A 26273-nucleotide genomic window follows, 5' to 3' on the forward strand; every position below is an offset into this window, starting at 1 on the left:
TTGGAGCTAACTTTTGTGTTTATATTTTTTAGATTTAAAAGGTAAAATCTTATTGTAGAATAAGGACTAAATATTGAAAAATAATCGTTGAAGTTGCCATTCCCATTAAGTCCATGGTCCTTTAAATGGTGGTATCCATCCTTTCAGAATAGTATTTCTCATATGTTTGCTTTTTCTGTATTTTTCACCTTTTCTATTTTTCTTCTTCTGGCAGTGCTGGAGACTGAACCCAGAACCTGGCATATGCTAGGAAAGCAAGCTCCCATCACAGAGTTACAGCTCAACTTCACATATTTCTGAGGTTTTTCTTTTGTTGCTAATGAGACAGGGTCTTACTATGTAGCCTTGGCAGGCTTCGGAACTTACTATACAGACCAGGACGGCCACAAAGTCACAGTGATTCTCCTGCCTCTGTATCCCAAGTACAGGTTAAAGGTAGGCACCACCATGCTGGCCTACATGTTTCTTTATGACAAATAATGAGGTACAGCTTTACATAATCTCTAGGGGAAACCAAGATTAACTAACTTTTCTCAGACTGGCCTTTTCATTTCTAGGTCAAGAACCCAATAGTTTAGCCATTGCCAGAGACTCTTGTAGGCAAACTGGGTTTCCGGGGATACACATAGTTTAGGGTTGTAAACATCCAGCAATTATCTCTGAATAGAGAGGGATCTCAAGCCCAGAAATTATGTCTATATTGGAGCCATGTTGGAACAATGGAGCATGGAAGGGATTGTATCTACACATAGAATATCATCACGTTGCTGGACGTAAGGAAGGAATTTCCCGTTTGAGCCTTGTCTTTCACTGTATAACACTGTATACTAGGGCAGGAAGACGGCTCAGGGTTTAAGAGCATAGAAGGCTCTTGAAGAAGACCCAGGATCCCTTCCTAGCACCCACACCAACAGCTCACAACCGTGTGTATCTTCAGCTCTAGGGGAGACAACACCCTCTTATGACCCTCTTGGGCTCAAGCACACATGTGTGTATACAGGACAAGAGTGGGGGAATAAATAAAATTATATTCAAAAGGATTTTCTAGTAATTGTTTATAGAAATGAAAAAGATAGATTATAATGAAAAAATGCAATAGGACTCAAAGGATTAAGGAAAATAGAAAATTTTATGATTTTTTTTTGACAGAGAATTTCCTCATTTTGTCAAATTGCTTTATACATTCATTCAAATAACAGTTTCAAATGTGGGTAAATATGTCTTCAGTTGCAAAATTTCCGAGACAGGCTGTGCTTTTTCCTGATAAAAGTCAAGGCCAGTAAGGAGTTCTACATCACGGACCCGGGCAATGTGTGCTTTAAACCTGTCTTCCACCCAAAGGTCTTCTGTTCTGTTTTCCTGAAAAATGAAACACAAAACTGTTTCCACACAATGTAACTTTTCATTATCATGAAGATATTTTATTACTTAGGTGTCCTTTTGTAATTTTTTGTAGCCTTGGTTCTTCACTGATACAACTAAATTTTGTTTAATTGAACTACTAGCCACCATAAACTCATCCACAGTGTACATGCTGCAGTCACACATATATGCTGTGTATATATGTGCATACATGATTATATGTGTGCATGTGTGCACATGCATGTGAAGACCAGATATTGATATTGTATTTCACCATCCGTTGTTGTCCCCATTACTTTTTAGGGTCACTCATTGAACCTGGAACTCACTGGTCTGGTTGTTCTGGCTGGCTAGCAAGCTCCAGGGATCTTCTTGTCCCCACCTTCCAGTGTTGGGATTGCATGTGTGCAACACAACTTCCAGCCTTTTAGGCAGGTGGTGAAGATCTGAACTCAGGTCTTCAAACTTGCCTGGAAAGTGCTTTATCAACTGAGCTATTTCCCTAGCCCCTAGATGCAATATTTTTAAAGAAATGTATTTTAAGTACTATTGTTAGGTTCAGAGCTAACATTACTAACTTACATAAGTCAGTGTGAGTCTAAACAGTTCTTTAACTGTTACTCCATATCATATATGGTACATAGCATTGGTTTGTGTTTTCAAATTTACACCAAGGGCACTGAACATGCTCTCTTCCAGTTATTTTTCATTTATGAAAAGGTTTATGATCTATCCATAATGTGGGATCCAGATCAGGATGGGCCATTTGTTTTAGCTGAAATCTCTGGTATGTCTTCATCATAATTTAATGCAGCTCTTCAAAATTACCAAGCTGATAGGAAAGGGTAATTTCACTATTATAAGTAATACTGTGGTGAATAACTTGGAATGCTCTCCTTGTGTTTTAGAGCATAGATATGAGGATATATATAAATGAAATTGTTAGATTATTGAACACATGTAATTTAACTCTACAAAATATTAAGCATAACATTCCTTAAATGTTTATGCCAAGTGACACTCTTGTAGTCAGTGGAAGATGATCCCCATGACATCATGCCTTTATCCAGTTGTGAGTATGGAACTGCAGTTAATTGGTTCATGGTTTGTTTGTTTTCACCCATCACATCAGTGTCTCATAATTACCATTATAAATATCTCATCTGTATTGCTATATACCAAATTCTAATTTCCTCCCCTTACCACCCTTTGTGCATGTGTGAGCTTAACACTTCATGCTTCAAGGTGCTGGAATTTTTATTTACATATTCACTCAGGGAAACATTAATTTAATGTCATCCACAGTGCAAAACTTCAATGCTTGTGTCCAGAGTAAAAAATTAGTTAAGGTACCCTAGTGAGTATCACAGACACACACAGACACACACACACACACACAGACACACACACACACACACACAGACCTTCATATATACATACTTGTTTATATATACTGATTCATGTTTGATATTAATTCTATAGATCATAAATCTATAGACAAGCAAAACTCTATCCACAGAAACTAAAACAGCCCAAGTGAGATAGAAGTGAGTAATTGTTTTCTGGCCCCCAGGCTCTCCCAGGTGTACTCACGGGACAGCTTTCCATGTTGGTGGGTCGATGAGGGATGATGAAAGGCAGGACATCCAACCACCCAGGGCAGCTGTCGGGTGTGTAGGCTTTGTCTTTACAACTTGTCAGCACCACAAAATAGTGTGTTGGGATAGGAACATCAGTGTTGGCTACATGTCTAAAAACATAAATTGAAATGAATTGACATCATTACGATTTTTTTTATAGCTTTAAGGAAATGCCGAGGGAAAGACCTGCCAAAAGGAGTAAGTGGAAAGCATGGATTGTATGGAAAGTGTAGTTTTATCGTGTGTGTCTCCCACTTCAGTGAGCCAGAAATTCCTAGTCGAATTCTAAGTATGGTCATTCTAGCATTATAGCAAAATCCTAGAATACAAGGAATTTCCCAAGTCTGTTGGCCCCAAGCTTCACAGGGTACCTTCTAAAGGGGTAGGTGCTAAGGAAAAAGGGTCCCAACCCCTGTGGCTGTGCTCTGCCCATCTCTGACTCTCACTTAACAACTTGAACATGGAGGTGTTCACAGGGTTTACCTGGAGGTGAATTCAGATAACTGATGGTGCATGGGTTTCCTCTCCAGTAACAAATATGAATGCATGTTTTAGAGTTTTGAGTGGAAAATAAAGGTAAGGTATTACTTGAGTCCACTAGAAGAAATGTGTGTAGTGGGTTAGACAGCAACATATTCCTGGTTCAGAGTCAGGCTGTCTGGGTTCCCATTCTGCCTTTTTCCGACTTATTGGGTGAAGAATATACTGCACAAGTACTTAATCTCTCTTAGCTCTGGCTTCCTCATTTCTGATGATGTGCTACAGGAACCTAACATCAAGTTGTTTTTGTTGATAAAGCAAAGCTTGTGTGTGTAAATGCTTAGAAAAATACCTCCTCTGTAGTAAAGCGCTCTCAAAATATCTGTTAGACTATTTTGATGAGAATATTTGATGTTAGCAAATGATGAGAACTAGAATCAACCAAACAATGAAACGCAAGTCAGGCACAGGCCCATACCTATAACTCAGCACCCGGGAGACAGAAGCAAGAGGATCAGGAGTTCAAGTACATCTTCAGTGCCATAGTGAGTTCAAGGTACATTTGACCTTGCCTCAAAATCAAACTAATAAAAAATAGTGAAATGAAAGACCAGGAAACAGCGTAAGGGCTGGCTCCATGCTTAGTCTGAGTTTTACTTTATCAGAAGGCATCAGTAGAAGCCGAGCTTTGCATGATCTGGGCTGGGCTGGGATGCTGAAGTCATTCAGTTTTTGTTTTTGTTTTGTTTTGTTTTGAGTTTTTTTTGGGGGGGGAAGTATTTATTTACTTATTTATTTTTGTTTTTTAGAGACAGGGTTTCTCTGTGTAACTGTTCTGGCTTTCCTGTAACTTTCTTTGTAGACCAGGCTGGCCCTGAAATCTCTGAGATCCGCCTGCCTCTGCCTCCCAAGTGCTGGGATTAAAGGTGTGTGCTACTACCACCCAGATGCAGTCCTTTGGTTTTATCTTTACGACATTTTGATGATAAAAGAAGCAATGGATGAGGCTTCTTTCTGAAATGGTCAAGTGGTAAAACACAGATGTTCAGTAGGAGCTCTATTGCAATCAGGGTCAGTATTAAGATGTATAGTTTGGTTCAGCTGCTTTTCTACTGAAATCTATTTACATCCTCTACTGAAAAATACTTTTGTGGACTCCCCACTGTATGTGTGAAATTTATTAAGGTAAACTAGTCATTACTTGATTTTTTCCCAATTATAGTTGGTTTAAATATACATTCATTGATACTACTCTGATTTACATCTGTTTCAGAAACTCTCATCCTGTCTTGGTCTACATGAAAGGTTTAGGCTCTAATGCTGATCGGCAATATCTCTTTAAGAGATAGACCCTGCCCCCTGACAACAGTCAGGGCGTGCACAGGGACGTGCCATCACCACATCACCCACCACGCATGCGCATGCGTGAGGACTCAGTGCGCATGCGCAGTCTTCCCTTTAAAAGTTCCAACTTCCCTGCTCCGCTCTCTACTCTCTCTGCCTCTTCTTCGCTCTCTGTCACCTGCACGTTCTCTCTGCCTCTCCATGGCAACCAGCCATGGCGGTCAGCCATTACCCCTGTTCCTCTTCTCTCTTAGTCTCCCTACTCTACTGGGCCTTATAATAAACGGCTTAATATGTCTAATAATAAACTAGTCTTATGTCTCATCCTCATCTTTTTCTACAAAAGCATTACACTACATTTAATAACTTTTCAAATAACTTTTCAAAAAAATTTATTAATCTTTGCCTGGAACCATTTGCAGTAGCAATTATTTTAAATTTTGGCCATATGTTTTTTTTGCCATATGTTTTTTTATTTTGTTTTTTTTATTTTTATTTTATTTCTTGATAATATTTAGGGAATTTAAGTTGAAAATTGGCAGCAATTATGTATAAAGTATGTAATACAGAGATTATACAGTACCTATAGTATTTTGATTTTTCCTTACAATACTCTAATGCTAAATCAAAAAGTCAGAGTACTTACTGTGTAATTTCATCTGGAGCATCAAAATGGCCATCATAATTATAATCAAATATTGGTCCACTAACCACATTGATTCCATTTCTTTCCACAGCATATTTTATAAGAAGAAACTCATGGAAGTAGTCCCACATTTCTAAAAAATGAAAGAATGAAGTCTTAGTTAGTATCCAGGCTTCTGTACTGGCCTGCCCTTGGGGTTCTGACGGGAGACACCCTCAGCTGCAGCCACTGAGACCACCACCTGTGCATAGTCTAAGTTTCCTTTTAAAAGCCTTGCCCACTTCCCATCCTCCCCTCTCTCCTTCTCTCTGCTACCCTTCTCTCCCACCGCCCTCCCTCTTCTCTCTCTCTCCTCCTCTTTTCTCTCTCTCCTTTCCTGAGGGCGGTCTCCCTCCTTCCCTTTCCCCCTTTTTATGATCCTTTTCCCTATTAAAAAGCCCCTCTGCTTGAACCCTGACACGTGGTGTCTTTCTCTCATGTGCCACTTTTCTTAAATTACAACATAAGGTATTTTAAAATAGCTGCTTCTCCTGAACGTTTGGAAGTATTTTCTCTTGTCGATGCATTTAAATAGCATCACATTCCACCTCAGTAACTGTCAGTGGTGATTGGATGACTCTACAAGGTAGTTCATGCAGCAAAAATAAGCAGCCATGTTGATGATAACTCTTTATTGCTTTAGTTTTAGACTTTAAATCAGAGCAAAATATGTCTTCAAATTCCTTCAACCATGAAACACACATGCTGTCTTATTAATCAATGTCCTGGGGTACATTTACACTACTTGTGTGAATATTAGCAAAATTCAGCTTTATAAACAGGTCTCAATAGTTAAGAGATTAAAAGCAAAATTTTTAAAATTATCAAATTCTATCAGCAAGTTGGGCTGGAGAGATGGCTCAGAAGTTAAGAGCACTGGCTGCCCTTCTAGAGGTCCTGAGTTCAATTCCCAACAACCACATGGTGGCTCACGACCATCCGTAATGAGATCTGGTGTCCTCTTGTGGTGTGCAGGCAGAACACTGTATACTTAATAATAAATAAATAAAATCCTAAAAAAAAAAAAAAGGGCCAGGCGGTGGCGGCGCACACCTTTAATCTATCAGCAAGTCAAAATCTCAGTTAGTTGAAAGGAAACTACATCAAGAGTTTTGCACCTGTATTTAAACTAACAGAATAAAATGATTAAAGATCAATAAGAAATTGTTATAATAAAACATAGGTTCAGTTTGGCAGTCCAAGGAATCACTTTATTAGCTTAAGGTTAATATGCATATACCACTAGGTCTGTAATCCCAGGTACTCTGTGGGATTAGGAAAAAAAAGATAACAAGGTCAAGGCCTGCCTGAACTACAAAGTGAGTTCAAGTGAGTTCAGCCTGGTCAAGTAATCCAGACTCTATTCCAAAATAAAGAATAACAATGGACTGAGCATATAGGTCCAGGTAATAGGTCAGGTAGAGTTATGAGTAAGGATGTCCCATGCTTGTCCAGCATATGTGAGACCCTGAGTTTAAAGGCCAGTGTGGGACTGGGGAGGATTGGCACTTACTTTTGAATTCTTCATACATTGGAACCAAATTACTTGTAATCAAAGCATCATACTGACTCTCAGAAGTTCCTTTGATTGCTGTAAAATAAATGTACATATACTTTACTGTAGGACTTCAGTTGACTCATTTTTTGCTTTCATTAAGCCTCTTTCTACTAGACGTCTCCAAATCTCTAAAGGAAGAATATTAGTCAACTGTCTTTGTTCATGACTTAAAAAACAAACAAAAAGCTAGAGTCACATACCAGGAGCAAACCCATTCCCAGAAACTGAAATAGTTGAAATTCTCATGAAAATATGAAAATGGCATTCCCTGACAAACAGAAAAAAAAAAAAAAAAAAGACTCGAGTTTTAGAAAAATCTCACTGGTTTTCATGTGACCCCAAGAGAGATCCTTTCTTAAAAAAACAAACAAACAAACAAATAAAACAACGGTTTGAGATTCATTTGGCTGCTTACAAAGGCCAAAGCTCTCGGACACAGAGCCAAGCTGACAGGCCAGGTTCCAGGCCCCTCTCTGCAAGGGCCTTAGCTCAGGCGGGATGCCAGAGATAATGTTGTCTTAGATGCTTGTGTCACTTTCCCGATACCCTTCAGTTGTAAAATTAAACTTAAACCTGCTGAACTCTCTAAACATCTGGGCCTGATTAGAGCTAATGTGTGGTTCCCACAGAACAATTTATTAATCTTTAAGGAAGCCGTTATACCACCGCTGGCCAGCCTGCGACTGCCAAAGCCTCTTAGGCAGCCCAAGCAGGTCATTTGGGTGGGGAATATATGTTTAACACACACGCCACATCCAGCTGATTGAGGGCTTTCTAGCTGTTGCTCTAAAAAAGAGTTTCACTAACCAGGAGGATAGAGGAAGCCATGGGTGATATTCTTGTCTGCTAAATAGAAGGAACATTTTTGGCTCTCCAAAGGAGCAACCCTGACATCAGCCCGCAGACAGTCTGAGACAGTGGGAGGAAGGGGTGATGTGTTTCCCTGTTGGAAGAGAGAAAAGGAGAAAAAAAATTACACCCACAGTTGTGGCTCACCCGTTGCCTTATTTGGTTTATGACTTCCCTAGACTGTTTTTCATTTACCCTCTTCCTATTTTCTTAGTGAATCAGGTCTACACCAGCAATGGGAATGGATGTATTCAGCTATGTTTTCTTGTGTGGTTCACCTTCTGGTTAGGGGACACTGGGAGGACAAATCAAATATGCCTTGGAAAAGAGCATTTGCAGAATCAAGCCTGAACTGGGAGCTATTGCTGAAAAACAAAATCTTTTTCAGGGTTGAACTTTTCTGTAGGGATATGTTGCACACGTAAATAAGAAGTGGTGGGAAGTGTTGGGGCAGGAGTTGACAACACTGGCTGTCCTTCCATTCAGTTCCCAGCATTCTCATGGCAGCTTACAACTGTCTGTAACTTCACTTCCAGGGAATTTGACACTCTCTTCTGGCCTTGTGGGTGACAGACAGACAGCTGGTGGACATATATGCATGTAGATAAGAATTAGATACATTGTCTCTAAACTGGGCAAGAAGTTATAATCAGTCTACAAATAGCTATAGTTATCTAAACATACAATATATATTTACATATTATACATACGAAACACACATGTTATAATACATATAATATATATATATATAGAGAGAGAGAGACAGAGAGAGAGAGGGGGGGGGTCTCAAGTATACCTGGTTGACCTTGAACCTGCTATATAGCCAAGGATGACTTTTAATTCTTGATCCACATACCTCCACCTTCCAAGGTATTACGGGCATATTCCACTAAGTCTTATTTATATGGTGGTGGAGAATGAAGCCAGAGTTTAACACCTGCTGTGCAAGCACTCTAACAACTGAACTTCATCCCCAGCCTCCAAACATCCTTATTTTTGACGTAAAAATAGGTATGTAAAAATAAATCATAAAATAGATTTAAAAGATAGCATTTCCTTTTTAATCACATTTAAAGACTAATACTGGGCCTCATGCACAGGATTATCCTGCCAATGTGACTGACGCCTGGGTGCCACATGCATGATGGCGATGTCTTATGTGGTCACCACATTTGATGAACACATACCCATAAATAAGTAAAAAGTATACTATTTGCTTCCATTTTCAGAGGTTTTGGTGTGTTTATTCTGTACTATACTTGATGAATATTTTCCTGAAAAAAAAAACTTGAAATAATGCATTTAAAAAAATATACTAAGCTTGTCCTGTTTCTTAGTGACTGTGCTGTGCTTACAGCAAATGTTAGCTACGGTGTCTTTGTAATACATGAGAGACCAAAGGCAGTGTTCTCTGAAGCAGAAGAGCAGGTGCCAAGGGTCTAGAGCAGGTAACAGTTGAAGGTACGGGAAGTCAGGAAGCCAGGCAGGCACTGGAAATGCTCACATACTACAGTGCTTCAGTAAGAAAGCACTTCCCAGGAGCTCAGTACAGTTCTCTTGAGTAAATATATACTTTTATCTTTGCTTTCTTCTAAAGCTCACGAAGAAACATTAATAATGAAGACACAGAAGATATTACAAGAAATATTCAGAAGTGGGATAAAAACAGGATGGAACTTCCTTTAAAAGGCAAACAACTAAAAACCTTATCTACCATATATGTAACTCTACTCCTAGGTGTTTTTACCTAAAGGCCTCCTAGCCAGCATGTCCCTGAGAGGGTTAAATGCCATGCTTACTGCAGTATGATTTACTAGAGCTGTGCAGAGACATAGAGAAAGAAAACATGCTATATATGCATTCTGCCATAAAGAAGAATAAAGTTATGCTGTTGCAAGAAAAGCAGATGCAACAAGTAAAAATGATCTGTAGAAAAAATAAAAAGTAAAAATAGTATGATCTAGAAGATGATGTTGAAGATGCATCTCAAAAAGTAAAACAAAGACAGATAGGTAGGGAAAAAGTAGGGAACTGCAACATTGGCCCACTAATATTCTATAAATTTAGAGAGGAAAAAATCCTCTAAAATTCAAAAGCCTGCTAAATCACCAACTAAGTATAAAGCCAGAATAAAAACCTTTTGAGATATGTATAGTGTCCAAAATGGATCACCTTGGGCTAGGGATATAATCCACTTAGCTGTGGAGTGTTTGCCTAGTGTGATGAGGCCCTGGGTTCAGTTACCACCATCTCACAAAACTGGATGTGTGAGCACATGCCTGTAATCCCAGCATTCAGGAAGTGAAGACAGACAGGAGGACAAGATGTTCGAGGTAATTCTGGGCTACATGAGACCCACTGTCAAAAGGGGGGGAGGGCTTTTATTCTTCCTTTCTAGGAAAGGAGAAAGAAGCAGACCAAGACGTAGGAAGATGTTTGGCTAAATGCAGTAGATTAACAATACCTTTTTTTTTTTTTTTAACCCTACTTTAAGATACAAGGTCTGGAAAGCTCATTTATTCAATTTGGAAAGCTTTCGTAGTGTTCCAAATGACCAGTTCCTCCACTTGGCAATAAAAAGGCACGTGGCTATGTTGTGAGCTGGGACAACCTTGATGACTGAGCCATTGTGAGATTTTAGATAGGTTACACATTTCATGATTTTATTATAACACCTCCCATGGTTAGTAAATTTTTCTCGAACAAAGCTGTCAGAATGCAATTCCCCACAATTGCAATCATGAAAATGTTAAGGAGGGAAGGCTGTTGTGATACAGAAGGCAACTGTAGCTGCAAATTTGGGCACCAGCGATTCAGTCAGCCCAAGTGTTTACTGTATTATCAAAGTGGGATACACCCTGGACTGAGGGAAATGGACAGGGTAGTCAAGGCTCAAAAGTACTAAAACATTGTCATACACTTGCTAACTGAAAAATTTCAGATTTATTTTTCATATATCAAACTTGAACCTACAAAGGCCCACGCATTAAGACTAGGAATAACAGGACACAGCCTGGTTTCTGAAGGTAGGATGAGGCAAGAGACAGCCCAGTCCTGGAAGGTTACAGAGAGGTTCAGTCATGTCCTCCTCCCTATATCTCATGAGAAGAGAGCCCTTCCTACCACTCACCATCTCCACCCCACCCCCACCCAGCACCCCTGCAAAGCTTCAACCTTACATCTATCAAGAGACTCTGAGATTTATGAACTCCAAAGAGAGGCAGGAAAAACAATAAAGAAAATGCTGTCAGAGACTCGGAGAAAATATGGACTTCCCACCTCTCAAAGTCCTTCAAGAGAAGGGAAAAGAACATGGACAACTAAGAGATGCTTTTCTTTCCACTCTGGTGTGGGGACCAAACAGATCTTGATCAGCAAGTAAAAATAGTTCCATTAAAGGGATAGATGCCCATTAACTGTGGGCTGCTCACAAAAGCCATAGTGTCTAAAGTCAACAACTGTACACAGCTGGTTACCTGACTGTATAATTTCTTTTTCTATGGGAAAAGGAATTGTAGTTCGAAAAGAGTCTGGGGCATGGATTGTTCCTAGTTACTTAAAAACTTAAAAGCATGATTAGGTCATAATTGATAGAACCTGTAGAACCCTAGAGGGCCTTTTACAATAGGTCCCACTCAGAGGCAGGGAGTTGGCTCAGCAGCAGGGACTTGCCCCAAGTGTGACGTCCTGAACGCTGATTCCGAGAACCCAAACAGAACCCAGCACTGTAGTGCATGTCTGCCACCCCGGGGCTCCTGCAGCAAGATGGGGCAGAGGCGGGAGAGACTCTGGAAGCTTGAGCTCCAGCTATCCTCAAAATAGGTCTCAAATAAGGCCAATTCCTGACCTCCACATGTGCTCCCACACTTACATATGGACATACAGACACAGACATGCACATGCACAGGAGAGAGATTTTGAAAGTTCCCAGTGATGTGGGCCATGTGTGTGTACGCTATGTAGTATATAGATATTGTCCATATTATGTATATAAAATATATGCATATTATAGAATAATAGGTATTTTTCAATTTTACTTTTTTAATCAGTAAAAGTTTCAGTTTCATACTAAATTAATGAAGTATCTCCTTTAAGCAACCACCACGATTCTTGTTTTATTCTCATCATTTTGTATCTAGTTAGACAAGAAACTCTGAGCTTACTACTGAGTAGGCCCAGAAGCAATATCCAAGTTAACTCTGACCAGATTTAATGCCCCAGAAATTGTTGTGGGAGGACCATGATTTCAAGTCACAACTCCACCCCCAGAACTCTTCTGAGATAGCAACCAAAATGACAGCATCCACCAAAACCACAGAAAAACAAAAACACCAAAAAACTTAAAGGCCAACCAATTGCACCCATGCTCCAAAAGCGCTTATTTGAAGCCTGATTTCTCAGACACAGAGCTGATCTTGGACATTTTATGTGAAGCTCCAAATGTCCTCCTGTGTAATTTTCTTGAACCACAACACACAGAGAGAGTAATTTCTGAATTAGAAAGCAGAAAATTGCTAGAATTCCATCCTGTCACGTGGAGGGAAAACACACAACCACCTCTGTGGGATGAGAGAATGGACAGGGTCTTTGAGTAACAAAGATTTCAGCTTTAGAATATACCAAAGACCTGCGCTAACCACCTAGCCTGAACCCAGTTACAATCTCTCTGCCTTTGGCATCCTCCACTGCTCTAGTAAATTCAGGAATGCCATATAGCAAGGGGAAGCATTGAAAACAGGAGCATCCCCCTTAACTCCAAGCAAGCCCTGCCTGTCTGGACTTTTCATGGTCACGGAGTGAATAAGGAGACGGACCTTGAACATGCTGGCCTTCTCAAAAGCAAACACAAACTAGAGATTATTTTAAGGAACATTGAAGAAAAACACAAACACCTGGATAGTGTGCCCATTAAGAGAGTAATGGGGACACTAGCCTACGTAGGAACTCGGGTAACAGTATAATATTTGCCACACTGGGAAACAAACATTAGCATCCTGTTAGCAATGGCCACAAATGTATCATTCATTGTTGGTTGTGAATCTGGCTTTCAGGACCCAGACAGCTTTAATTGGTAGTAGAAAAAAAAAATCTTATTTTCTGCAAACTTCCTTACTTGGACTAAAACGAGGAGATAAATTAGATGCAGCCAGTTACTTCCTCTCTATATAGGAAGTAGTACCCTTAGCAAGAGCAGGAATAGATTTTTTTTTCTACACACAGACACACACACAGAGAGAGAGAGAGAGAGAGAGAGAGAGAGAGAGAGAGAGACAGAGACAGAGACAGACAGAGACAGACAGAGACAGACAGAGACAGACAGAGACAGACAGAGACAGAGAGAGACTGCTTGGTGGTATAGCTTTGTCCTTAGAATGTTGAGGCTAATGCACCCAGTACATACCATTCGGAGAGCAGTTCCCAGACAATACTATTGTCCTGTAGACTTGAAACAGAACCCTTCCCTCCCCTGAAGGAGATTATGGATGAATTTGGGGCAGACTTTACTTTCCTCTACAGTTCCCCAATTGCTAATGGGATTGAATGACTGGAATCACTTTTTACAGTGCATTTACTAAGCCGCTCGCCAGTCTCTTGTCTATGTATAGGGGTTGATTATCTGTCTTAGACCCTAATTACTACTCGTGATACTCATAATGCCTTTTTATATCCAATGCAAATGTACTGTCCCATCTATGGTTTTTCCTTTCCACACACATTAGCATGAATATAGCCTAATGAAATTCCCTTATAACTTTGTTAGTATTATTCCCCAAATCCCCAAGCTCATAAAAATATAAATGAAAAGAATATGGATTTGGTATTCATATTTGGGCCTATAAGTCAGTCAGGAAGCTAACTTTGTATATACCCTGAGGCGGGGATCTAATATTTTAATGGGTACCCAACCATCCCAGCACCATCTGGAGTTTGCCAGATAGTGAATAGGGAAGGAGATTTATACAAGCAGGCTCTCAACTTCAGGCTGAAGACACCTGTGACTCAATACTTATGCACTTATAATGTTCTAGAGTTGTAGATCCTTCAAGGGATGGTTAGATAGCATTTACATTGTGCCTTTTACAGCTCACAGCACACAGGAAAATGCTTACTAAATAATTAGATAAGAGCCTTATATAAGTCTCCATCACCTCCAAGGTGCCTCTGGCACCTATTCCAGGAAGGGTGGGCAGATGGTATGACCCTTCTTTTGCTTCTGTTTGAAATGTCCTTCTCCCCCTCCTTACCAGTCAGCAAACTGGCCTAAATTGCTGTTTCTAATTTCTTCAGGCACAGCACAATGTCTTCCTTCTCTGTACCTACACACCACCTTTGGGTCTTTGCATGGTAACTACAGAATTTCCTTATAATCAACAGGGTGTCAGCACTCGCTTCCTAAACTCTTCAGCAAAACAGAATTCAGTCCTTATGGGTTCAGAGTCAGAATCTTTCCACCACACACTGCGTACCGGCTTGGGAAGTGTGTATGAGCTCCACATGGCCATCTTCATAGCTTTGCCGTATCCACTGATGTATTCCCTATGGTAAAGGAGACAGTGCTCTTTGTTCTTCTGTGTCACCCTGGGCCTTCCAAATGGCAAATTCACTTTCACTGTTGCTGAGACTAAAATAAAAATGATATAAAACATTTGTGATATCAACAAAACATCACACAGTCATTGCCACTCTCCAATTGTGGATTATATGTCAAGTAATTGGATTAATATTTTACAGCAACTGTATGAGATAGGTTATCATTTCATTATGCCTATCATAAAAGTAAAGTTCAGACAAGTAACTGGGCAAAGCCAGGGGCTCAGAAAAGAGCTGAAGCCTGTCTTCTTTAGCTCCTTGAGAGGAGCTCACAAGATAAAGCTTAAGAAGAAAAAAAGACTCAAAAACAAAAGGGCATATTTTACAGGGCAGATAATCTACCTCAATAATTGTCATACTCATGTTTGGATCTGAAGCCTTTAGGTGGTGATTCAGGTCACAAAGTGTAACCCTCATAAACAAGATTTGACCCTCAGGGGTGAGACCGTGAAGTGATTTATTACTCATTCCTGCTATGTGAGCTTAGGATGAGGAAGCAGGCTTGGGCTGGCATGGAATCTGCTGGCACCTTCACTTTGAATTTCATTTCCAGACCTTAGTGAAGCAAATTCCTGTTGTTAAGTAACCTTGTTTACAGTTTTTTAACATCCTGAAGAGCTGAAGAAAGTTTATTTTTATTGATTGATTGATTTGTGTTTGTGCTTATGTCCTGTTTTATAACTCAGCCATAACATCTTAACAATATCTAGAAAAATTATATTTGAACTGAACATAGATAAGTTTTTTCTTATCATTTACCCCCAGATAATATAACACAGTAACTATTCTCATAGCATTTTATATCATATTAGATAGTATAAGTCATTCAAAAATGGTTTAAAATTCATACAGGGATATGCAGAAGTCATGTGCACATACTGTACCATTTTCTGTAAGGGCTTCAGCATCCTCATATCCAGGGTACCCGCAAGGGGTCCAAGAACAACCCCCTATAGATATTAGGGATGGGTGTATCCCTATTTTATAAGTGATGTAACTGAGGTGCCATGACTTTAGTACTTACAAATAATACATAATGATGATATGAATGCAAAAGACACTTGTAAATTCTCTTCATGGGCTTTAAAAAATAATCTTTACAACATGAGGTAAGTACAACTACTGTACACAGAGGCACAACAAACATAAACTTGCCCCAGGTTAGACAATAGGAAAGCTACAAAGTTCAGATTCAGACTCAGCATTTTAGCCTGTTCACATCTTTGAAAGGGAATAAAAGGTATGGATGAAGTACAGCCACTTCAAGGATGCTCTTGGGTAACACTGTGGCTCCAGGCTAGCTACCCTATTATTAGAATTCTGTGTTTGTTTGCCTGCTCCTCTTGTACATTGTCCATAAAATCTACATTCAAAAGTCTTTGTGAGTTTATTTTGGAAAACCTTCAAAGAGTGTAGTGTTAGTTGTAAGTATCACAGTTCCCACTAACTTACTGTCTCCTTCGGTGAGATTTAGCATTTGATTGATTTGTTCTAGTTGAGAATTCTGCAAGATGAGAGAGAGATAGGGAGAAATAAGTCAGTGTTTTAAAGAATGACCAAGAATAATTCTTCAGCAATGGTGCAATGCGTCTTACTACTGAATAAAGAAGCCAGACTAACTTGTGATTACATTCCAATTATGTCACCACTCAGAAACACAGAAGTATTTCTGTCCCAGTGTGTGTGTGTGTGTGTGTGTGTGTGTGTGTGTGTGTGTGTGTGTTTGCAAAGATATTGTAAATGGGAAAAGCATCTTGATAACAGCTGAAATTAAGTTGGGACGACAGATGCATGAAGGACTTGTTAAAGTTCAGATTCTGATTCAGCAATCTTGGGGGATGGCCTGAGATCTCTCATGTCCTTCCAACTTAGAACAGATGCATAGGCTAGTTCTGAGGCCACAGTTTGAACAGCAAGAGGCATTCTTTACAGAGAGGGACTCTGAGGTTACAGTAGGATAGACCAGGCTTGCAAGATCTAAGTTCTCTTGGGCCCTGTTAATCTCTAAAATATGGAACAAATTACCCATTTATACTAATGATTTTTCATGGCAGTTCCCCTGAAGCTATCTGGAACGGGAAGTAGGGAATCACCATCTGAAGATATATACACAGAAAAGAAATTCACACATCTACTAGGATCTTTTCCTATGGACTTAATTATTTTGAGAAATTTTATTGGACTTCTATCCTTTAATGTCTTCACCCATAGCAACGAGGAACAAGTCCTACCTGTACCACTTATATTTTAGGTTACTCTTCTGATTCCTTGCCCTTGGGTCTCCGCCTACCAGGAAGCTTTACCTTATCAACAGTGTCCTGGGATCTGAAGCCTAACTTCTGGACTCAGTCCAGAGCCTTATCTATGAAAAAGACCATCTCAGTATATACTGCCAGTTTTCCCAGTGTTCAACTGCCTCCTAATAGATTCTACACCACTGTTCAAAAAATGCAACACCGCACACACCCTGCTGAGTGTGTCTAAAGCAGGATTATAATCCCTGCTCTCTCTGGTCTAAGTGTCTGAGGAGAGATCTGATTCTTAAACTGTAAGAAAATGGTTTGCAAGGGAACTCAAGAGAGTGCCTAGGGTTACTATTTTGGATGTCTAAGGTGAGTTAACATACAGTAAAATGACTCTGTCCAGTTCACAGAGCATACTCACATACCTAACCTTATAGTGCCTCCACTAAGATAAGGGTCAGAGAAACAGCAGACAGTTACCCGGGAAACAGTCAAGCCAGAATGCAAACTCAATGGCTCCTTTACAGTCATGATACTGTTACTTACAGGCTTCAGCACATCGCATACGCAGTCCAGCGTGTCTGTAGGCAATGGAGTAGTAAAGCCACAGGTAGAAGGTGTTGACAATTCTCCTGCATGAGATGGCTCATAAAATGGTGCCTTCAGAAGATGGTTTAGACTACCATGTGTACCATTGTTTGGTGCTGGCTGAATGTGTAGAAGATCTGTTTTTTAAAAGTAACAATAATAAGTTCAAATTACCTTGGACATAGGTAACAACTCCTTTATGGCTTGGGGGGGGCAACTTTGTGGGCTGGTGCACAAAAATTCATGTAGGCTCACATATATATACATAAAGAAAATTAATAAACTTTTTAAAAAAGCTATACTATTAATAAAAACACATTTCTGGAAGTTAATGTAAAATCTTACAGTTTATTTATATAATTACAAAAAATTCTCTAAGGATGAATATTTTTTTTAAAACTTACAAGGCCAGTGAAATGGATCAGTAGGTAAAGGCACTTGCTTCCTGGCCTTATGGCTTGAGTTGGATCCCCAGGACCCACGTGACAACTGTAAATTGTCCCTTAACTTCCACAGGTGCTCTGTGAGACACACACACACACACACACACACACACACACACACACACACACACGTGTGCACACACATACACACACGTACAGGCACACACACCTAGCATAATAAAAATATAAAACCAGCAAATTTTGTTCTTTAGTGAACTTTCTATTTTTCCTGTAAAAAATCGTATCAAATATATATATTGGTTTTTCGAGACAGGGTTTCTCTGTGTAGCTTTGGATCCTATCCTGGCATTCAGTCTGGAGACCAGGCTGGCCTTGAACTCACAGAGATCCGCCTGCCTCTGCCTCCCAAGTGATGGGATTAAAGGCGTGCGCCACCAACGCCTGGCTTCAGATCAAATATTTTATAGGTATCGTCATTTTAGAAGCTGAATGATAACCGGGTCGTTTGAAACTGGGCCTAACTAACCCTTTTTGCTGGCGAGGCTGTTCCTCAGGTCTAGTTAACTAGTTTTGGTGAGACAGATAGATATAGGCAAGCCACTTTTTCTCTTGCTGTCTTCCTGACTGCAGTGAAAGGACGCCTCCTCGCGGATGCTTTTATGCCCATACCAGTTATCCCAAACGCTTCACTGATGCCTTTCTGCCAAAGACGGTAGGGGATGTCCTCTGCTCCTGAGGGCAGAGCCGCAGCCGCGTTTCCAGTCCTTCCTAATGAACTTTGCATTATCACAGTCCACTACGAACTGTAGCTGATCCGGCGGTCATTCCCACCTGGGTCAGACAGAGAGGCACCACTTCTACTTAGCTGTGACTAGCACTACAATTGGTAAGAAACACAAGTCTCGAAAACTGTGATTGGTGCTAGGAGACAACGGTCTGATTGACCCAAACAAATGGCTGTGACTAGTCCAAACCGGTTGCAGTGCACCCAGTGAGTGGGCTGGAAGGTAATCTCCTGCACCGCCTCCCCTGAGGCTGCAGGATCAGCCCCCACAAACCCCCAAGGCTTGTCTTGCGGGGGCTGTCTTTGTGGCCTGTCGTCAGCATTGCAGACTGCGCTTGTAGCACAAGGAAAGCAACCACAGAGACAATGGTGGAGAAAGCAGAATACCAGGGGGCAACAGAGTAACAACGGCAGCCGATTCTGGGAGCAGTCCACAAACTAGACGGTGAAAGCCTCAAGGCAGGGGATTGCTTGAGAGCTGAAGAAGGCTGTGGCAGTGGTGTCCCAGCCTCCTGAGTGACCTGTCTCGATGCCCCAAACAGTCCTGGCAGAGGCAGCTACCCAGACTAGTCTGGCCCCAACCAAGCTGAGGAAGCAGCCAGGGCAGAGATTAAAGCCATGGGAAGAGAAAAAGATACACATGGTGAGAAAATGGACAGTCAATACTGACGAAGGATAAATAGCTATCTGGTGCCAGAGAAGAGAACATGTGGACCTTGGCCACCAAATGAGTACCAGAGGGCTGTCAAGTCTCTCAGTCTAGGGTCTCAAACCCCTGGCTGAGAGCTCTAAACACTCCTGCTGTCAAGGGCCAAGAGGCCTGATACGCGAGACCTGCAGGAGGACTGAACACTAGAGGGCGCCACGTGATTGTTGCAGTTGATGCTGCTGCCATTGCTCCCCAAGCTCTGGTAGAACTAAATAGAAGATGTGAGAATCCCGTGAGTGCTTGAAGGGCTCTCCTCTGCCTGCACAGGACTTCTATCTGGGTAGTGCGAAGGACCCATAGACAACTGAATCAGGGTGATGGCAAAACCGAAGTCCATTATGGGGCTCTCAGAACAAAAAGCACACGCTTCCTGTGTAAGATCACACCCAGCACACAGATTTCTGACCTGTGTTTCTCTGGCCTGCTCCTCTCCCTTCCTAAAAGCTCTCTGTACCCGAAAGTCTCACGTCTTTTTCAAAGCCAGTTTGAATGAGCATGCTCCCTTACACTAACTTCTTCAAGTTGTTTTTTTGTTTGTTTGTTTTTCCTGTAGGGCATTTGGTATGATGAACCTTAGATTCCTGTGTCATTCTACCACCTAACACCTCCTCAAGTCCTGTCCAGTTCCTTCTGATCACCCCAACAAGGTCAGCATCCCTGATCCAAGCCCAGCTATGGAAACCAAGAATTCAAGTTAAGGCTATAACAAATAAGGCTGTTTTAAGGTTGTTGACATTTATGTATGTTTATGTATGTATGCATTTGTCTACTTATTTAATTTATGTATTTATTGTGATGGGGAGGGCCATGCATGTGGGGATCAGAAGACAACTTGTAGGAATCAGTTCCCCCCTTCCACCATGCGTATTCCAGGACTGAACTCAGAAGGCACCTCTACCCACTGTACCACCTTGCCAGGTCCCACCTTGTGATTAAACAGAGACTTTTTGTCCTCCTAAGTCACATTCAATTATGACAAGCCAACAGCAAGATTAAGGAAAATAATAGTGAATCTGTCCGTGTCCACCTGACAGTGAAATCACAGCTCCTCCCTCCTCAGACCTTCCAAGCGAACGACCTGTTGATATGGTAGACGAAGGCAAGCAGGTAGATGATTTGGTTCCTGAAACACTAATTCTTCATGGATTTTTTAACACTTAGTGTAATAACAAGTGTCTTGCAAAATGAGTCTTTATTACCCCTTTTAGTTACAGAAGACTTCTCCTTGTAGCAATAGGAAAACATTTTTTAGCTGAGTTTTTGTGTATATGTATATACGTGTGTGTGTGTGTGTGTGTGTGTGTGTGTGTGTGTGTGTGTGTATGTATGTGTGTGTGATGTATGTGTGTGTGTGTGTTTGCATATGTGTATATGGATGCAGGTATGTATGTATGTGTGTGCATGTGGAGTCCAGAAACTGCTATCATGTTTCTCCTTCAACTTCTTTCAACCGTATTTCAGACATGGCTGAGTCAGTTGGCTAGACTGGCTGGCGAGTGAACCCCAGGGATCTGCCTGCATTTGTTCTATCAGTAACTGCCATGAACTGCTTTACCCCAGGTGCTGAGGATCTGAGCTCAGGTCCCCATGCTTATGCAGCAAGCAATTTACTGCCTGACATACCTCTGAGGACTCAGGTATATTTATCTTTTCAAAAATTAGAATTGTTATTTCACTCTTCTAATTTTTAAAAAATATCATTTAGTCACTAAAATGTTTAAGAAAAAAACTTGGCTTCCTAAGATACAAGATTTATCATTATTTGTAAAACAAAATGAGTCATTTATGTAACCACAAACACTTACTAAGAAACTTTTCTTATCTTTCTGCTTCCCATCTTCTTAATAAGGGCAGGTCACTTTCAATTTATTCCCAATTTAAAATCAGAAATATATTACAAACTCTGTACCCCTGCTGTGAGCTGACTTAAACATACTCACCACACAGTAGATTATAGACTTCAATATTTTCAAATGGTTCAATTTCAGTTTTCTCTTTAAAGCTGGGTCCGTGTGCCAAAAAGATTGCCTACATGGTAAGAGTTAAGTTATTACTAGATGACATTTAACTCACAAGCGTAGAAAGAGACATACATACATTTCTGTTGTGGAATATTTGTTTATGCTATGAAGACGTGTCTTTGCCAAGGTACCTTCTGATTGGTTTAATAAAGGTCTAAATGGCCAATGGCTAGGCAGGAAGAGGTTAGGCAGGACTTCCAGGGACAAAGAGGACTCTGGGAAGGAGAAAGGAGGAATGAACCTGACACAGAGAATGATAGACATAAAGCCACGAGGTAGAACATAGATTAATACAAATATGGGTTAATTTAAGTTATAAGAGCTAATTGAAAACAAGCCTCAGCTAAAGGCCAAGGTTTCAGAATTAATAAGTCTCCGTGTCATTGTTTGGGAGTTGGCTGTCAGGACAGAGAAAGACTCATTACCCATTTCCTTCTGGAACAACCCTCTATTTGTTCCTTAGGACTAGGTAAGAAATTCTTTTAGTGATGATACATTGTTTTAAAAACAGTTTCCACCTGTGATTTGTGCAATCACACTCAACTGTGATGAGAGCTGTATTTGCTCTCTCTTAACCTGCTTCCCCAGCTCCTCACATGCAACAGATTAGGAGGAATCCAGCAACAGCAGTAAGCTTATACCGTCATAACTCCTGGACATCTAGAAGGTACACATTAAAAATCCATCGTATCAAACTATTCACTCTTCTTGTTTTTTGCATGTCACTGCTCAAAGATTGTAATGCATGAGGGAAAACGCTGGTCCTTTCAGAGTTAAACATCTGCACAAATCCCTAAACTCTTCTTTAACACCTCTTCATGTACTTGTGGGGTAGAGTGACCTAAATATTTTTATTCTTATTTAACTAATTAAATAATTGACATTATTTAACAGATCTCATTATATAAGATTACAAACAAGTAAGGTGACAAACACAGAATTCTTTTTGGTCCATGGAATACCCCAAACAATTAACTTTTCAAAGGTAGGAGAATCAAATTGCAGGGACCACAAGTTCAGTGTGGTTTTGCTATGGAGGAGTGTGAGCTGTGCTTTCTGGGGCTCTTCTTCAGGACTCCTTCCCTGGGCATCAGACCTCTACAAACGCCTTCTTTTCTTCCTCACTGTCACCTACCTCAATCTCCTTTTCTTGTGATTGTTTCCTCCAAAGAGAGATGCCCTGCACTGTGTCTGTGCTTTCTCTGTGTTGAATTCAACCCCCAAGTGTATCACCTTGACCTCTATGTATTAAACAGTTTCTGTGCCTGAGACTTGAGTTTTTATTTCCAGCATAGACCGTTAACTGCTATTCAACATCCCTCGTTGTACATTTAATATACACTTCAGACTTGCATGCCCAGCTATTCCCTTGCCTCCTCCTTCAAAGTCAACAGCAGCCACAGTCAAACGCCTTTCCGGAGTTTGCCAAGGCTTCCTTGTCCCCAACAAATGAGGAATGCCCCAAAGTAGGGCTCCTGCACTGGTTAATTTTTCCGCAAGGGACACTCACTGGTCCCTCAATCCTGGAAAGAACTATGTCATCTTGGAGTCTCTACTCAAATGTCACCTGGGGATCTCCAACTCTCTCACACGAGTTAAAGTTGCATCCTGCCCTCAAAGACGCCGACCCCGAGCCTCACCCTGCTCTGCTTTATCTCCCGCCATACCAAACCACATCTGCCTTCTGTATTAGTCATTTCTCATCTCACTGTGGACTCGTTTCTATTAAAAGCTGCAGTGTTACCTCCATGCTCTTAAATTCGTTGTTGTAGCCATGTGTCCCTCCTCCACAGCTTGAACTGGATTTACTCCTGTGAAGAGGTAACATCATTATACACTGGTCAGTGTATTTGTTTTAAGTCAAGCTTTAATGGCTATTTGTATAGCATCTGTGTTCAAAGGAACTTTTCTGGCAACCAAATACCTATGTTTTCATGGTCAAATTCACAGCCATTGATAAACTGAGGAGTAGGGTAGAAAGAATGAGAATTCCAGCTATTACAAAGAGAATTCGGAAGGAGCTACGAGAATGAGAAGGGAAGAAGAGGAAGAATGCAGAGGTCATGAGGGAGCAGAAAGGTTGAGTCAGGTGTAGATTAGAAGAAAGGATATGTGATAGGTAGGGTTTTAGTTGGGGGGTGGTAGGGGAGGAAGGGAGGGAGAAGGGAACTGGGATTGTCATGTAATTCAATCTTGTTTGTAATTCTAATTAAAAAAAACAGCAAAAAAAAAAAAACAAATAGAATTCAAAGATTGCTAGTTCTAGGACATTGACAAAGGAGCAACACTAATAGCACAGATTCCAGGGTTTCAACCTCAGGGTGGGTGGAAAAGATTCAACAGATAAAGGTGATCACCATCAAGCCTGATTGAACTCTGACCAACCTCCTGGGCTAACATGGTGGAAAGTGAGAACCAACTCCTGGAAACTGTCTTCTATTTCCACACGAACACCTTGGCACCTGTGGCCATACATCCACACATGCTCACTCACATACATACACAAACAAAATAAGGAATATGAACCAAAATTTTGTAAGATTTTATGGTCAAACTCACTTTTGAACATCAAGCTCAATATGACTAAGAATTTAGTCATTTAGGAACAGAGTTTTTGAAACTTGGAGGAATACTGATTCCTGTTTCAAGGTGGAGATGTCTGGGAATAATATGACCTCACTGCTATTTTTTGAAAAGGATACAAAGCCCATCATTTGGAACTGGGCTTTGGCACATGGTGCCTAGAGGTATCTTGGTGGCCACACCCACCTTCTATAATCCTAGGTCGTTATGTACCGATGGCCTCCTAACTTTTCTTATTTCATACCCCAAAAGGTAACCTCCATTTAGATATATTAAATTACTAACATCTTATGTTTAATAGTTGTTTGATTTTGTTCACATATTTTAAAGAAATACTTTTAGAGAATGTGGTCTTGAACCAGGATCCACAAACAGAAGACACAAAGGGCTAAGAAACCCATTCTCAAGGAGAGGCTATTGCCATCTAGTGACAAAGTGAGGAACTGCATATGGTCTGATCAAACTGCGTTTCCAGGTTATCTTTGTTGTTGTTGTTGTTGTTGTTTGAGACAGGGTTTCTCTGTGAATCTTTGGATCCTATCCTGGCACTCGCTCTGGAGACCAGGCTGGCCTTGAACTCACAAAAATCCGCCTGCCTCTGCCTCCCGAGTGGTGGGTTTAAAGGCGTGCGCCACCAATGCCCGGCCGTTTCCAGGTTATCTTTACAGAATAAATTCAGCCAAGTGCCCCAGTTTCTCTTCCTGCATACACATATTGAGACCAATGACCCTGACTTCTTCCATCTTACCTTTCTTTGTCTAGCATGTATTTTAACCTCAGGATTAACCCCTTCGCCACCAGCATTATGCTGCACTGATAACCCTTAGGCCAGAAAGTAAAGAATGACACGGATTCTGTTTACAGTCACTCAAACATATAGAAAAAAAATGCTAACATATAGAAAAACATATAGAAAAAAAACTCAGAATCAAGCCAGGTGCGGTGGCATACACTTTTAATTCCAGCACTCAGGAGGCAGAGGCACGCTGCCTCTATATTAAGTTTCAGACCAGCCAGAGCTACAAAGGAAAAACCGTTCTCAAAAAAACAAAACAAAACAAAACAAAAAATTAGAATCACTTTGCGACTCGAAGGTAGATGTGCATTTGTTCTCTGGCTTATTTGCTCAGAGATAAGTGTCACCACCGATTAGTAACCCTGGCCTTCAAAAGACTACTATGGAAGCCAGGAAGACAAGAGTCTCAAAGAGCCATCTAGTCATTTTGATGGCCACTCTCAGCCTGGATGACGACAGAGCCTTTACTCTGTGTGTCAGGGTAAAAATGCACTGCCACTCGTGTCTTTGGAGCCCTTGTAAGCAGTTTCAATCTCCCTCCTTCTTTTGATCTGTATCATGACAATCAAGACCCTAAGAGCAATCCTGTAACAAAAGTCTCAGCAACCAGGAAGTGCTGGGCCTTGTGGGTGGCCAGAGAAGTTAACCCCTAACAGGAGAGGAGCTCTAAAGGAGTACTCGCCCAAAGGTTTCTGCTGGGAGTAGACACAAACCTCATAGCCAGCCACTGGCGATCCACCATGAGATGAGCTTTGTCAATTCTAACATTGTTGGCATAGTGCAGTCGTTTAGGCAAGTCAGGAGTCAAGTAGGGTTTGAAATGTTGATCAGGTTTCCGGCACTGAAAAAGGGGATGAACATTTATGTCTCTGTGACACGTCAAATCTGCAGACTTAACTTTTAAAACTTCAATTTAAGCTGGGTGGTGCACACCTTTAATCTCAGGCAAAGGCAAGCAGGTATCTGTGAGTTGTAGGCCAGCTTGGTCTACAAAGTGAGTTCCAGGTCAGAGAAACCCTGTCTAAACCCTGTTACACAGAGAAACCCTTTCTAAAACTTAAGGCAAGTTTTTACCAATTTCTAGAAGTGGCTTTGTTGCTGGAGCAATGGCTTAACAGCGAGAGCACTTGCTGCTTGCCAAAGACCTGGGTTCAGTTCCCAGCTCCCACATGGTGGCTCACAATCACCTATAACTCCAGTTCCCAGAACCCCATGCCCTCTCTGACTTCCTCAGGATTCTGTAAGCTCATGGACACATAAACTCATTCAGGCAAACATACACATAAATTTTTTAAAGATCTTTTTCAAGTGACTTTAAGATTAGCTAATTAAACTAGCTAATATTAACCCTATTATCCACAAGGCCAAATATAACAATCATGTTATATCATTAACACAATCTATATATTGAAATTTAACTTTTGACTGAAGGGACCAGCTTCCCTTTTGGCAGCCATAACAGCCGAACACGTGCTTCTATGACCTTGTCCTAGACACTAGAAAGTTAGATGCCTGCCTCGTGACAAGGAACCAATCAGAAGTTAGCTGGTGGCGCTATGCTTTACCACCCTGGGTGTGCTTTACAGACAAGCGCACAGCAATGACGCACAAAGTATAGCAACCACCCTGGGAGGGC

General features: G+C 40.9%; 1 protein-coding gene across 1 annotated transcript in view; it reads right to left on the reverse strand.

Annotated features, from left to right (window-relative positions):
* Positions 1 to 1166: 1166 nt before the first annotated feature.
* Positions 1167 to 26273, reverse strand: part of Enpp3 (ectonucleotide pyrophosphatase/phosphodiesterase 3) — a 73178-nt gene continuing 48071 nt past the window's right edge. Inside the window, exons 15-25 of the mRNA XM_027402912.2 lie at positions 25351 to 25478; positions 23003 to 23069; positions 21178 to 21265; positions 17299 to 17477; positions 15962 to 16013; positions 14386 to 14540; positions 7877 to 8012; positions 7025 to 7102; positions 5473 to 5605; positions 2956 to 3112; positions 1167 to 1359 (exon numbers count right to left, since the gene is read on the reverse strand). Coding sequence (XP_027258713.1) covers positions 1189 to 1359; positions 2956 to 3112; positions 5473 to 5605; positions 7025 to 7102; positions 7877 to 8012; positions 14386 to 14540; positions 15962 to 16013; positions 17299 to 17477; positions 21178 to 21265; positions 23003 to 23069; positions 25351 to 25478 — 1344 coding nt within the window. The 3' untranslated portion in view covers positions 1167 to 1188. The remainder of the gene's footprint in view (positions 1360 to 2955; positions 3113 to 5472; positions 5606 to 7024; positions 7103 to 7876; positions 8013 to 14385; positions 14541 to 15961; positions 16014 to 17298; positions 17478 to 21177; positions 21266 to 23002; positions 23070 to 25350; positions 25479 to 26273) is intronic.

This window comes from Cricetulus griseus, chromosome 2 (genome assembly GCF_003668045.3).
Source record: "Cricetulus griseus strain 17A/GY chromosome 2, alternate assembly CriGri-PICRH-1.0, whole genome shotgun sequence".
NCBI lineage: Eukaryota > Metazoa > Chordata > Mammalia > Rodentia > Cricetidae > Cricetulus > Cricetulus griseus.